The following is a 14,855-nucleotide window of genomic DNA, read 5'->3' on the forward strand; positions in this document are numbered from 1 at the left end:
TCCTATAGCTCCTCCCACCAGCCTCCACTGGTGTCCAATAAAGGCTTTACTACGAGAGCCCTGAGAAAAGCGACTAGCTCTTTTTCTCTTGGGCACTCTCCCACGCAGGGAGGCCCATTTCTCACCAGTGTTCATCACATTGGACACAGTGACCGAGTTCATCAGGAATTGTATAGGGGATGTTGTTCCCACTGTGACTATTAAAACCTACCCAAACCAAAAACCTTGGATAGATGGCAGCATTCGCGCAAAACTGAAAGCATGGACCACCTCATAACCACAGCATGGGAATATGGTTGAATACCAACAGTGTAGTGATTCCCTCCGTAAGGCAATCGAACAGGCAGACTGTCAGGACAGAGACATAGTGGAGTCACAATTCAACGGCTCAGACACGAGTGGACACTGACGTCTTGCTCTGCACAAGCTAAACACCTTCTTCGCCCACTTTGAGGATAACACAGTGCCACCGACACCCCTGCTCCCAAGGACTGGGGGCTCTCCTTCTCCGTGATAGTTCCAAAGTAAGACATTTAGCGTGTTAACTCAATCAAATTCAATCTCTCCTTATCCCAGTCTGCTGTCCCCACTTGCTTCAAGATGTCCACCATTGTTCCTGTACCCAAGAAAGCAAAGGTAACTGAACTAAATGACTATCACCCCGTAGCACTCACTTCTGTCATCATGAATTGCTTTGAGAAACTAGTTAAGCATCATATCACCTCCATCTTACCTGACACCCTAGACCTACTTCAATTTGCATAGCGCCCTTATAGATCCACAGATGATGCAATCGCCATCACACTCACACTGCCCTATCCCATCTGGACAAGAGGAATACCTATGTGCGAATGCTGTTCATTGACTATAGCTCAGCCTTCAACACCATAGTACCCTCCAAGCTCATCATTAAGCTCTGGGCCGTGGGTCTGAACCCCACCCTGTGCAACTGGGTCCTGGACTTCCTGAGGGGCCGCCCCCAGGTGTTGAAGGTAGGAAACAACACCTCCACTACTATCATCGTCTGGTACGGCAACTAAACTGCCCGCAAACGCAGGGCTCTCCAGAGGGTGGTGCGGTCTACACATTGTCTGCCCTTCAGCACACCTACAGTACTCGATGTCACAGGAAGGCCAAAAAGATCATCAAGGACATCAACCACCCAAGCCACAGCCTGTTCACCCCGCTATCATCAAGAAGGTGAGGTCAGTACAGGTGCATCAAAGCTGGGACCGAGAGACTGAAAAACAGCTTCTATCTCAAGGCCATCAGACTGTTAAATAGCCATCACTGGCCGGCTACAACCCGGTTATTCAACCCTACACCTTAGAGGCTGTTGCCCTATGTACATAGAAATGGAATCACTGGTCACTTTAAAAATGGAAGACTATTCACTTTAATAATGTTTGCATACTGTTTTTCTCATTTCATACGTATATATTGTATTCTACTGTATTTTAGTCAATGCCACTCCGACATTGCTCGTCCTAATATTTATATATTTCTTAATTCCAACACAATTTGACTTGATAGCGGATGCTATTATAAATGCTTATAAAAGCAAGGGTGTATCATCCCTAAGGGCTCATTCCACCAGAGGTATGGGTGCGTCATGGGCGCTGTTCAAAGGCATCTCTGTGCAAGACATCTGCAATTTAGCATGTTGGGGCACTGTCCATACCATCATGAGGTTCTACCGACTGGACGTCACTGCACCCTCTTTGGCACGTACGTTGCTTAGTTTTGGGGCCTCTGAGGGTTGATTAGCTGGTTTTGGAGAGTATACCAATGCAACTTGAGTTGGCCATATCCCATACTGAGTGACCAAATTATTATTTGAAATTATTTACTTAACGTAATCCTTGTTCTATGATTTATATGTATGAGGTCTGTCTACGACACACGTTGGATGATAGGAGTTCGTTATTGACCACATCCATTGAAGGCTTAACCCATAGTGAGTGACCTCACTCATATTGTCATAGAACCGGGGTTACGTACAGGAACCCTACGTTATTGGGTCGGTCCCTTGATCTTCCTCGACTACACACATCTATTGATGTGACCTATGGACTGTATTTGAGCATCTCCTTTCTATTCAGTTACGCGGTTGCTATTCTGGGCCGTGAGGGAAAAGTCCCATAGATTTCCTGGGAGTCAGCAGCAGGGTGTGGTGAAGTTCAGTGACCCCATGCTGACTAACACTATTCTGACTCACTACACAATTATCCACTGTCCCTGTAACTAACACCAGCTCCATCTTCCTCTCTCTCTCTCTCTCTGCAAAGTAGTATGTTGTCTCAACACAATCTAATTAGTCTACATGTCTCTACTGATCTGTCTCTGGATCTAACATCTGAGTTTGTGAACAACTACACTACATGACCAAAAGTATGGGGACACTTGCTCGTCGATCGTCTCATTCCAAAATCAGGGGCATTAATATGGGGTTGTTCTTCCCTTTGCTGCTATAACAGCCTCCACTTTTCTGTGAAGGCTTTCCACTAGACGTTGGAACATTGCCTCGGGGACTTGCTTCCATTCAGTCACAAGAGCATTAGTGAGGTCAAATCAAATCAAATGTTATTGGTCATATACATATGGTTAGCAGATGTTATTGCGAGTGTAGCAAAATGGTCTGGCACTGATGTTGGGTGATTAGGCCTGGCTCGCAGTCAGTGTTCTAATTCATCCCAAAGGTGTTCGATGGGCTCGAAGTCAGGGCTCTGTGCAGGCCAGTCAAATTCTTCCACACCGATCTCGACAAAACATTTCTGTATGGACCTCGCTTTGTGCATGGGGGCATTGTCATGCTAAAACAGGAAAGGGCCTTCCCCAAAACTTTTGCCACAAAGTTGGAAGCACAGAATCGTCTAGAATGTAATTGTATGCTGTAGAGTTAAGATTTCCCTTCACCGGATCTATATCAAATGAAATGTTTTTTTTGTCATATGTGCCGAATACAATAAGTGTTGACCTTACCGTGAATGCAGTTCAAGAAATAGAGTTACTTACTAAATAAGTAATATTTACTAAATAAACCTAAGTAAAAAAATATAAAAAAGTAACACAACAAAATTACATAACAATAACGAGGCTATATACAGGGGTATTGGTACCGAGTCAATGTGTGGGGGTACAGGTTAATCAAGGTCATTTGTAAAGTGACAATGCATAGATAATAAACAGTGAGTACCAGCAGTGTCAATGTAAATAGTCCGGATGGCCATTTGATTAATTGTTAGCAGTCTTATGGTTTGGGGGTAGAAGCTGTTAAGGAGCCTTTTGGCCCTAGACTTGGCCTTCCTCTGACACTGCCTAGTATATAGTTCCAGTGATGTACTGGGCCGTATGCACTATCCTCTGTAGCACCTTACGGTCAGAGGCCAAGCAGTTTCCATACCAGGCGGTGATGTAACTGGTCAGGATGCTCTCGATGGTGCAGCTGTATAACCTTTTGAGGATCTGGGACCCATGCCAAATCTTTTCAGTCTCCTGAGGGGGAATAGATGTTGTCGTGCCCTCTTCACAACTGTCTTGGTGTGTTTGGACCATGATAGTTCGTTGGTGATGTGGACACCAAGGATCTTGAAACTCTCGACCCGCTCCACTTCAGCCCATCGATGTTAATGGGGGCCTGTTCGGCCCTCCTTTTCCTATAATCCACGATTAGCTCCTTTGTCTTGCTCATATTGAGGGAGAGGTTGTTGTCTTGGCACCACACTGCCAGGTCTCTGACCTCCTCCCTATAAGCTGTCTCATCATTGTCGGTGATCAGGTCTACCACTGTTGTTTCGTCAGCAAACTTAATGATGGTGTTGGAGTCGTGCTTGGCCATGCAGAGAGTGTGATAACACAGTCCTCCGGAACAGCTGGTGCTCTCATGCATGCTTCAGTGTTGCTTGACTCGAAGCGAGCATAAAAGGCATTTAGTTCATCTGGTAGGTTCACATCACTGGACAGCTCGCAGCTGGGTTTCCCTTTATAGTCCGTAATATTTTTCAGGCCCAGCCACATCCAATGAGCGTCAGAGTCAGTGTAGTACGATTCAATCTTAGTCCTGTATTGACGCTTTGCCTGTTTGATGGTTTGTCTGAGGGCATAGCGGGATTTCTTATAAGCGTCCGGATTAATGTCCCGCTCCTTGCACTAGCTACATTTGTTTTTATCACTTGAAACATATATTTTGGGATTCCACCCTGTAAACACAATTTGCCTGATGATGTGCGATTGGAGAAGGAGAGTCTTATTTTATACAATCCCATTTTTGTCCAATTTCCCTCTCCTCACCACCTCTCCTTGATTACCTTTGACCTTTTTCAAAAAGAGGCTAGAAAGGACTGAGGAGAGAGGATGCAGGAGTTGAGCAAATCCAATTGCAAAAAGGCCTTGACATTCCTCTCTCATCTCCTCTCCTGTCCAGGCCTTCTACTTAATCCAGCCCTGATCTAGGATTTTCAACCCTATATATGGTTAAAACCAGACATTATGAGCATTGCAGATATTTATTACTCATATACTGCATATTGCATTTAGATGAGTAAAATTGTGTCTGTTTTTATTTAATTATTCTATTATTTACTGTTGGAGGAATCCCATCCATGGTGTTTGCACGCTTGTAATCAGTTAAGAATGTGTGGGGTCTTCAAAGTAAACGTATTCCAGCAAGCAGCAAGGTTCTGGAGCAGGATTTTTCACCAGATATCACAGCTGATTTTGCCTTATTAGGTTGGATTGTGTTTGGCACTCTAGGAGTGGGAATGTGTTCAGCTCTGGCTGATTTCTGAGTATTTAGTCCTCCATCCTCCATTAGGGAATGAGAACGGTGGAGGCCAAATGCACAGACACAGAGAAAAGCATACGGTGGAGATACTTTAAGCTATGGTTTTTATTTTAAATGTTAATGTTGCGTTGCCAAAGATACTAAAAGACCTAGGCTGGAATTCTATGGAAGCAATATTGTTACTGCCACAATTGGAAGTGCATTTGAAGTAATGTGGTGAATCAGGCAATGTTAAAGACATGCCACACTGGATTCAGATGTCAGTTCAACGTCTAGTTTTGATTGACAACTAATGTGAATTCCACGGGAAATAAAGTTGGGTGAACAAAAGACGGAATGCCCTTAAATGTAAGACTTTTTGCTAATCCAATCAGTTTTCCACAGTGATACAATGTCATCACAGATTTTTTGGGTTGAGATTATGTGGAAACAATGTTGATTCAACCAGTTTTTGCCCAGTTGGGCTCTGGTATTTTGGTGACTAAGAAAGTATTTTTTAAACCTTCTGCTTTGGGCTGGATGTGTCAATGTGTAGTTTACATTTTATTTCACCTTTATTTAACCAGATAGGCTAGTTGAGAACAAGTTCTCATTTACCACTGCGATATGGCCAAGATAAAGCAAAGTAGTTTGACACATAAAACAACACAGAGTTACACATGGAATAAACAAACATACAGTCAATAATACAGTAGAAAACGTCTATATACAGTGTGTGCAAATGAGGTAAGATAAGGGAGGTAAGGCAATAAAATAGGCCATAGTGGCGAGGTAATTACAATATAACAATTAAACACTGGAGTGACAGATGTGCAGAAGATGAATGTGCAAGTAGAGATACTGGGGTGCAAAGGAGCAAAATAAATAAATAAATACTGTATGGGGATGAGGGAGTTGGATGGGCTATTTACAGATGGGTTATATACAGGTACAATGATCTGTGAGCTGCTCTGACAGCTGGTGCTTGAGGTTAGTGAGGGAAATATGAGTCTCCAGCTTCAGTGATTTTTGCAGTTCGTTCCAGTCATTGGCAGCAGAGAACTGGAAGGAAAGGCGGCCAAAGGAGGAATTGGCTTTGGGGGTGACCAGTGAAATATACCTGCTGGAGCGCATGCTATGGGTGGGTGCTGCTATGGTGACCAGTGAACTGAGATAAGGTAGGGCTTTACCTAGCAAAGACTTGTAGATGACCTGGAGCCAGTGGGTTTGGCGACGAGTATGAAGCGAGGGCCAGCCAATGAGAGCGTACAGGTCGCAGTGGTGGGTAGTATATATATGCATAATCTATGAGCAGAATTACTATCTTACCTCAAAAGCCATGAAATCCCTAGTTTGAAAGCGACAGTTTCTTGAAACTGTGCCATGCCATTTTCACTACATTTGCCCCCACGTGGGCCAGTCCCCTAGCAATGCGAGTTCTAGCTAATGAGCTTCAGCCCCTTGCATTTGAGTGACAGCTAGCAAGAGGCTTGCCCACTGGTATTCAATGAGTTTGCAGGGCGGGCCCAACGTCTCAGTGGACACAGCAGAGAGAGCGAGAGATCAATGACGTGGTGCACATATCTGCACATATGTGACAGTACGCAGTTTTTGGGGACCACTTTTGGCTTGTCGGTGCTACTTTCAGAACTACTGGCTAAAAAGTATACAAAAGTACCGGAGAATATCTTTAAATGAGACTTTTCTAATAAAAGCATGCATTTTTGCAGTGCATGAGTTACATGTGCCTATGCAGTATCCAGTGGGGGTGGGTGTGCCACAGTGGCTGTTTGACTTGATCCCTCCCTCAGAACAGATATTGTAGTGGTGTTTGGTTGTGTGGCACAAGTCCCGTGTGGCTCAGTTGGTAGAGCATGGTGTTTGCAACGCCAGGGTTGTGGGTTCGATTCCCACGGGGGACCAGTGCGGAAAAAATGTATGCATTCACTACTGTAAGTCACTCTGGATAAGAGTGTCTGCTAAATGACTAAAATGTAAATGTAAAATGTTGTGAACTGAGAGGATGTTTGTCTTCAACTGTTTTCTTTCAAAGTCTGTAACAAAGTCTGCATGTTGATCCCACTCTTAATTGATCATGATTAGATACAGTATGTCTCTCCTGCGATAACACAATTTATAATATTTATACATGAAAAGAAGAAACAAAAGACAGCCCTATTACTCCAGCGATTGACGTTAAGACCTGAATGGCAGCAGTGTTTGGAACAAAAAGGAGCTCAGTTGTTTGCCATTTTGGAGTATTAGATTAAACAGTCCTCCTTTGTGGAATGACTGTTTGTCTAAAATGTCAATGAATCTGAGAGATGGGATCTCAGAGTGAATGTCAAAACACAGAGCATCACAAAAAAACAGCCCTGAGGGTCATAATGACCACAGAGTTTCGAGAAACCAACATGATGTCAAACATCTATAATGCTGCCTGCCCTAAAGGCCATTGGAAGTGTGAATATGTATGTTGAAATATCACAGATACAACAACCAGAAGGCCGAACTAATTTACACTGTTGGAAAATTTGATATACTGGTACAGTGTCCCTCACATAAACATCATAGATAATGATCCCCCGTTTCCCTTATTTTCCCTCTTATGTAATCTGGTTTATCCGGAAGTGAGGAGTCAGAAAGAGTGACATCGTTGTCTGGAACCAGGAACACTGATTGGCTCTCTCTGCTACATTGGGTCCTGTGTTGTACTACTGTTTACACACAGAGTGCATATATCTGTCTTTGAGCACTGACCATAATGATTACAGTCTCTAATGTTCAGTTACACAGGCCACATGGAAAACCCATCAACCCAAATACTGTTGGACAGCTCTCAACCTTACCTGGCCAAGGCCCAAATTGGAGAAAGTTCACCTTTAGAATCATGTATCAATTCTCAAGTCCCATAGTATCAGTTGTAGAGGTTTTCAGGTCTTGAGTTTCCATGCCAACCCTGTTATTATGTATGTTTTGAGCCACTGTAGAGGAGAGGTGCCTCCAACGAGAGTCCCTATCTCCTTCATGTAGAAACAGCTGTCCTATTAGGATTTTCCAAGGTGCCGGTGATTAGGACCTGACTTCAGCCTGACATTGCTCACTTTCTCGTTTAGGGAGACTTGTGACTCATTGTGATTGTTTTGAATGGCCTCTGCTGTGGTAACAGGGAAAGGAGGATAACACAAACTTTCCACTTTCAGAATGCCTGGACAGTGGGTTTATGGAACCTCAGTCAACTCTGCTCAGGACAGTTTTGATTTATGGCAGAAAAGGTTGTTTGGCAGATGACTGATGACCTAGAGATTAAATGGTAAATCTTCCACTGAAAAAGATGGCCTCAATCCCATAGAGACACAGCAAAGGACGTTACACATGAACGTATAGCATATAAGACATGCAACGTTTTCTAGACGGTAATGCTATTTTCATCTGGAATGAGTTCACTCATCTTTAGAGAACACATCATTCTGTGTTGAATGCATGCCTGCTCTTCTGCCGGGAAGTGTATCAAAGTTCAGATCTCTGGGAGTGATTCTCAGCATGCATAACGAATTAACCAATAACTGTTGGATGGAGTGAGAAAGTGGAAAAGCTGTTTGTTGCTGGAAATACACTGTGCTAAAAACATTAGGAACACCTTCCTAATACCGAGTTGCACTCCCTTTTGCCCTCAGAACAGCCTAAATTCATCAGGGCATGGACTCTACAAGGTGTCGAAAGCGTTCCACAGGGATGCTGGCCCATGTTGACTCCAACGCTTCTCCCAGTTGTGTCAAGTAGGCTGGATGTCCTTTGGGTGGTGGACCATTCTTGATACACATGGGAAACTGTTGAGCGTGAAAAACCCAGCAGCGTTGCAGTTCTTGACACACACATACCTATCACGCCTGCTCCCACTCCTCCCCCCTGGCGCTCGAGGGTGCCAGGCTCCCCAGCATTACGCACTCCTGCCACCATCAGTACGCACACCTGCCTTTCCCCGTCACGCGCATCAGTGTATTATTGGACTCACCTGGACTCAATCACCTGTTTATTACCTCCCCTATATTTGTCAGTTCCCCATCTCTTTCCCCCGCTGCTTCATTGATTGTCGAATGTTGTTGTTTTGCCCGTGTGCTGACGCTGCACCTGTCTTGTTTCATGTCTGTTCCTTCTTAAATGTTGACTCCCCGTACCTGCTTCTCATCTCCGGCGTCAGTCCTTACAATACCGGCACACCTGGTACCTACTACCTTACGCCGTTCAAAAGCACTTCAGTCTTTTGTCTTGCCCATTCACATAATCCATGTCTTATTTGTCTCAAGACTTGAAAATCCTTATTTAACCTGTGTCCTTCCATTCATCTACACTGATTGAAGTGGACTGAACAGGTGACATCAATAAGGGATCATAGCTTTCACCTGGATTCCCCTGGTTGAATGACATTCTAAGTTTCTTTCATTATTGCATCTCCTGAGCTTTTTGGTCAGTTTCCTTATCAGTTTTCAATACTTCGATGTGACCCAGCTCAGAAGCATAATGCAATTGTCTCTGCATTAAGAGGGAAATGACCATGAATCTATTTGTCTCCTTTGGGGATGAAAGAGAATATGCTGCCGTGGTGTGATGTGATTGTTCTCTGCGTGTGAATAAGCATGACATCAATTATTGGTCATGATCTAACCTTTTATGTGTGTTTTGTTTATCTCAGGTGGATACTTTGGCATCTGCACAAAGACTTGGACGTCAGAGACTATCCAGGACCATAACAGATGACATGAAGTCTCAGGTACAGGCATTTTGGCATGCTCCCTAACTCACAAATAATTCAAAATGTAAGAGCACAGGAAGAGAGCTAGATCCTTAGTAGAATTGAATTCTATGAAATAATATATTCAGGCAGACCCAAAGCATTGAAGGTTTGCTAGAGATGTTAAAAACAAAAAGATTTTGCTCTGTCAGAGCCAATAATTCTTATCTTTGAAGTCTGCCTTGGCAGAGTTGGCATGAACAGCACACAGAGGGAGGCCTTTTAAATATGCTAAACAACAAGGAAAAACACTAACACGTACAAGGTAGAATGAAAATAACAGCTATTTATGGACGGGCTAGAATTTCCATGAAAATGCCCCAGTCCTGGCTCCACAAGGCAGCGCTCTGATTTAACTAGATACAGTTTCACCCTGTGTGAAAGGCACAGGAACTTCCCATGACCCCCAGAGTCCACACTGGAGAGCTCAAACGCCCCCCCTTATGCATTCAAACACGCAGGAGTTGGATAGGATTGGTGGTATTGGGCAGCAAGGAGGGGGGCGGACCCGCTATGGAAAGGAAGAGAGCAGGGGAGGGCTTTGGGAGCATCGCTAATGGTGGTGCACTTTCACTGTGGTCAACATCAGCAACCCCTTTCCGACCCCCTCGGCCTGGGCCACGCACCCTGGTTGGAGAATACGCAGCCCAGCTGAATGGATGGTTCATGGGTTTATAATGTGCCTCTCCTATTTCAGCCCCCTGATTTAGGTCCTGAATGGGTCTTTTCTCCAGCCTCTGCAAGGAAGATGATGAAGTGGATGGAACAGAACTTCCTTCTGCTCCTCTGCTTTAGTTAAATTCGAGGCCTTTTCACCAGGAGAGAGAGAGACAGACAGACAAATAAACATAAACATTCACAGAGAGACAGAAGGGTGAAGTGATCATCTCAACATGACATGACCCACTGACAACATGACATGGCTGTATTTAGATATAGTGTTCTACTGTCTCTCCTGTAGCATCGTGTGGAAGTCCGGGACCATCTGAACGGCTCTTGTATCGTCTTCTCTGATGATGGTTCCTCCTCCAGCCAGCAGCATCACCTGTCCCCTCCAGATCTGACCCAGGAGGTGGTGGTCATCTCCGCGGGGCTCCCCACCCCCCCTCTCAGCCCCTTCCGTTCCACAAGACTGCCACCTGTGGAGCAAATTAAGGTAAGCACCACTCTCAAGGAGATACAACTAGTTATTGTAGCACTGCAATGATAACAGCAGTTTCTCTGAGGTTACTGGTTGGGTTAGGGTTAGAGACCACATGTCATATTCATCAGACAGCTGCTTCTCCCTGTGGCATTGTCTAGTATCACAGGTTCAATGTTATGCCACTGGACTGGAATGTACTGGATATTGATAGAGGTCCTGTCTTTGTGTTGAATAATGTAATATATGCTAATGTATCCTGCACTACACACTAAGTTGTTGTTCATTTTCCATTTGACTGCGACAATAGTCACAGTCAAATGCTCTCCAACTAAGGCTGATATTGGACTGACTGGGTTTCCATCCTAGGTCTCAGAGGTCAATGGGAGTGGCCCTCTTACTGACCCCCTTCATTTTGGATCATACTATGGCCCTGCTCAATCAAATGGTAAGATTAGAATTGTCTTGAAATTATAATATAGAGCATCACAGTTTGAGTTTGATTTAAATATGTAACTTTTTGGGCAAACCGACCAAATTCACAAAGAAATGGTTTGTTATAAATCTGTCATTCTCATTGAAAGCAAGTCTAAGAAGCAGTAGATTGGTTCTATGTGCCCTTTTTCTATGCTTCCAGTTCTTAACTTTCGTTTTTGAGTCGTTTACTTTCGGTTTTGTACACCAGCTTCAAACTGTTGAAAATACAATATTTTTGTTTATGGAAAATATACAGTACCAGTCAAAAGTTTGGACACACCTACTCATTCAAGGGTTTTTCTTTATTTTTTACTATTTTCTACATTGTAGAATAACAGTGAAGACATCAAAACTATGAAATAACACATACAGAATCGTGTAGTAAGTCAAAAAGTGTTAAACAAATCAAAATATATTTTAGATTTAGATTCTTCAAAGTAGCCACCCTTTGCCTTCATGACATCTTTGCACACTCTTGGCATTCTCTCAACCAGCGTCATGAGGAATGCTTTTCCAACAGTCTTGAAGGAGTTCCCACATATGCTGAGCAGTTGTTGACTGCTTTTTCTTAACTCAGCATTCCAACTCATCCCAAACCATCTCAATTGGTTTGAGGCCGGGTGATTGGGGAGGCCAAGTCATCTGATGCAGCACCATCTCTCCTTCTTGGTCAAATAGCCCTTACACAGCCAGGAGGTGTGTTTTGGGTCATTGTCCCGTTGAAAAACAAATGATAGTCCCACTGTCACGCCCTGACCTGAGAGAGACGTTTTATTTCTCTATTTTGTTAGGTCAGGGTGTGGGGTGGGCATTCTATGTGTTATATTTCTATGTTGTCTTTTTCTTTGATTGGCCTAGTATGGCTTCCAATCAGAGGCAGCTGTCTATTGTTGTCTCTGATTGGGAATCATACTTAGGCAGCCTTTTTTCCCTCCTTCAGTGTGGGATCTTGTTTTTGTACAGCTTAGTTAGCCTGCAGAACGTGACGTTCGTTTTCCATTGTTTATTGTTTTGATTTAGTGTTCTGAGTTAAAATAAAAATTTGAACATGAGCACTCACAACGCTGCACCTTGGTCTCCTCATTACGACGATCGTCACAAAAGATCCCATCACAAAAGGACCAAGCAGCGTGGTCAGGAGACATGGACCTGGGAAGACATCCTGGACGGCAAAGGGATCCTGGACGTGGGAGGAGATCCAGGCTGGATGGGATCGCCTCCCATGGGAACAAGTGGAGGCAGCGAGAGGCAACGAGAGGCAACCCCAAACATTTGTTTTGGGGGGGGGCACACGGGGAGATTGTCAGGTTTCAGACCTGAGCCAACTCCCCGTGCTTACCGTGGGGAGAGTAGGACTGGTCAGGCACTGGGTTATGCGGTAATGCCCACGGTGTCTCCAGTGCGCAGCCACAGCCCGGTGCGCTCTGTGCAAGCTCCCCGCAGTGGCCGTGCTAGAGTTGGCATTCAGCCAGGAAGGATTGTGCCGGCTCAGCGTTCCTGGTCTCCGGTGCGTTTCTTCGGCCCAGGTTATCCTGCGCCAGCTCTACGCACGGTATCCCCAGTTCGCCAGCACAAACCAGTGCGGCCTGTTCCAATGCCCCGCGCTTGTCGGGCTACGGGGGGGGGGGATCCAGCCAGGACAGGTTGTGCCAGCCATAAGCTCCAGACCTCCAGTGCGCCTCCACGGCCCAGTATATCCTGTGCCAGTTCTACGCACTGTATCGCCAGTGCGCCTTCACAGCCCAGTTTGTCCTGTGCCGGCGCCCCGCACTTACCGGACTAAAGTAAGCATCCAGCCAGGACGGGTTGTGCCAGCCCTAAGCTCCAGACCTCCAGTGCGCCTCCACGGCCCAGTATACCCTGTGCCTGCTCTGCGCACCCGGTCTCCAGTGAATCTCCCCAGTCCGGTGAGACCTGTTCCGGCTCCACGTAAGAAGCCTCCAGTGTTGATCCATGGCATGAAGCCTCCAGTGATGATCCATGGCACGAAGCCTCCAGTGATGATCCATGGCACGAAGCCTCCAGTGATGATCCATGGCCCGGAGCCTCCAGTGATGATCCATGGCAAGAAGCCTGTAGGGATGATCCATGGCCCGGAGCCTGTAGGGATGATCCATGGCACGAAGCCTCCAGTGATAATCTATGGCCCTGAGCCTCCAGTGATGATCCATGGCACAAAGCCTCCAGTGGTGATCCATGGCGCGGAGCCTGCAGTGATGATCCATGGCATGGAGCCTGCAGCGACGGTCCCCAGTCTGGAACCTTCTGAGATGGCCTACAGTCCGGAACCTTTTGAGATTGCCTACAGTCCGGAACCTCCTGTGACAGCCTACAGTCCGGAACCTCCTGAGACGGCCTACTGTCCGGAACCTCCTGAGATGGCGGCCTGCAGCCCGGAGCCTCCGTCGATAATCTACGGTCTGGTTCCTCCGACGATCCACAGTCCGGTGGCACAAAAGCGGAGGGATCAGTGGGCGGAGCGGGGACTACCCCCCGAACCGGAGCCACCACCATGGGTAGATGCCCACCCGGACCCTCCCCTATAGGTTCAGGTTTGCGGCCGGGAGTCCGCACCTTTGGGGGGGGTACTGTCACGCCCTAACCTGAGAGAGATGTTTTATTTCTCTATTTTGTTAGAATGCCCACCCCACACCCTGACCTATGTGTTATATTTCTTTGTTGTCTTTTTCTTTGATTGGCCTAGTATGGTTTCCAATCAGAGGCAGCTGTCTATCGTTGTCTCTGATTGGGAATCATACTTAGGCAGCCCTTTTTCCCTCCTTCAGTGTGGGATCTTGTTTTTGTACAGCTTAGTTAGCCTGCAGAACGTGACGTTCATTTTACGTTGTTTATTGTTTTGATTTAGTGTTCTGAGTTAAAATAAAAATTTGAACATGAGCACTCACCACGCTGCACCTTGGTCTCCTCATTACGACGATCGTCACACCCACTAAGCGCAAACCAGATGGGATGACATATCGCTACAGAATACTGTGGTAGCCATGCTGGTTAAGTGTGCCTTGAATTCTAAATAAATTACACAGTGTCACCAGCAAAGCACGCCCACACCATTATACCTCCTCCTCCATACTTCACGGTGGGAAGCACACATGCGGAGATCATCCGTTCACCTACTCTGCGTCTCACAAAGACACGGCGGTTGGAAACCAAAAATCTCAAATCAGACCAAAATACAGATTTCCACCGGTCTAATGTCCGTTGGCCGTGTTTCTCTTCTTCTTATTGGTGTCCTTTTAGTAGTGGTATCTTTGCAGAAATTCCACCATGAAGGCCTGATTCACGCCTGATTCACGCAGTCTCCTCTGAACAGTTGATGTTGAGATGTGTCTGTTACTTGAACTCAGTGAAGCATTTATTTGGGCTGCAATCTGAGGTGCAGTTAACTCTAATGAGGTAACTCTGGCTCTTCCTTTCCTGTGGCGGTCCTCGTGAGAGCCAGTCTCATCATAGTGCTTGATGGTTTCTGCTACTGAACTTGAAGAAACTTTCAAAGTTCTTGAAATTTTCCGCATTGACTGACCTTCATGTTGTAAAGTAATGATGGACTGTCGTTTCTCGTTGCTTATTTGAGCTGTTCTTGCCATAATATGGAATTGGTCTTTTAGCAAATAGGACTATCTTCTGTATACCACCCCTACCTTGTCACAACACAACTGATTGGC

The 14,855-nt window shown here is 45.5% G+C and overlaps 1 protein-coding gene across 6 annotated transcripts in view; it reads left to right on the plus strand.

Moving 5' to 3' along the window:
- LOC106585608 (vinexin) overlaps window positions 1-14,855 on the plus strand; it is a 53,941-nt gene that overhangs the window by 14,332 nt on the left and 24,754 nt on the right. For all 6 annotated transcript variants that reach the window (XR_001323991.2, XR_001323992.2, XM_014172014.2 and 3 more), the window contains exons 2-4: window positions 9,456-9,533; window positions 10,516-10,710; window positions 11,065-11,143. Coding sequence is in view for 4 of the 6 variants with exons in the window: in XM_014172014.2 (XP_014027489.2) it covers window positions 9,522-9,533; window positions 10,516-10,710; window positions 11,065-11,143 (286 nt within the window). In the remaining 2 variants the exon portion in view is untranslated. The remainder of the gene's footprint in view (window positions 1-9,455; window positions 9,534-10,515; window positions 10,711-11,064; window positions 11,144-14,855) is intronic.

This window comes from Salmo salar, chromosome ssa24 (assembly GCF_905237065.1).
Source record: "Salmo salar chromosome ssa24, Ssal_v3.1, whole genome shotgun sequence".
In the NCBI taxonomy this organism is placed as follows: domain Eukaryota; kingdom Metazoa; phylum Chordata; class Actinopteri; order Salmoniformes; family Salmonidae; genus Salmo; species Salmo salar.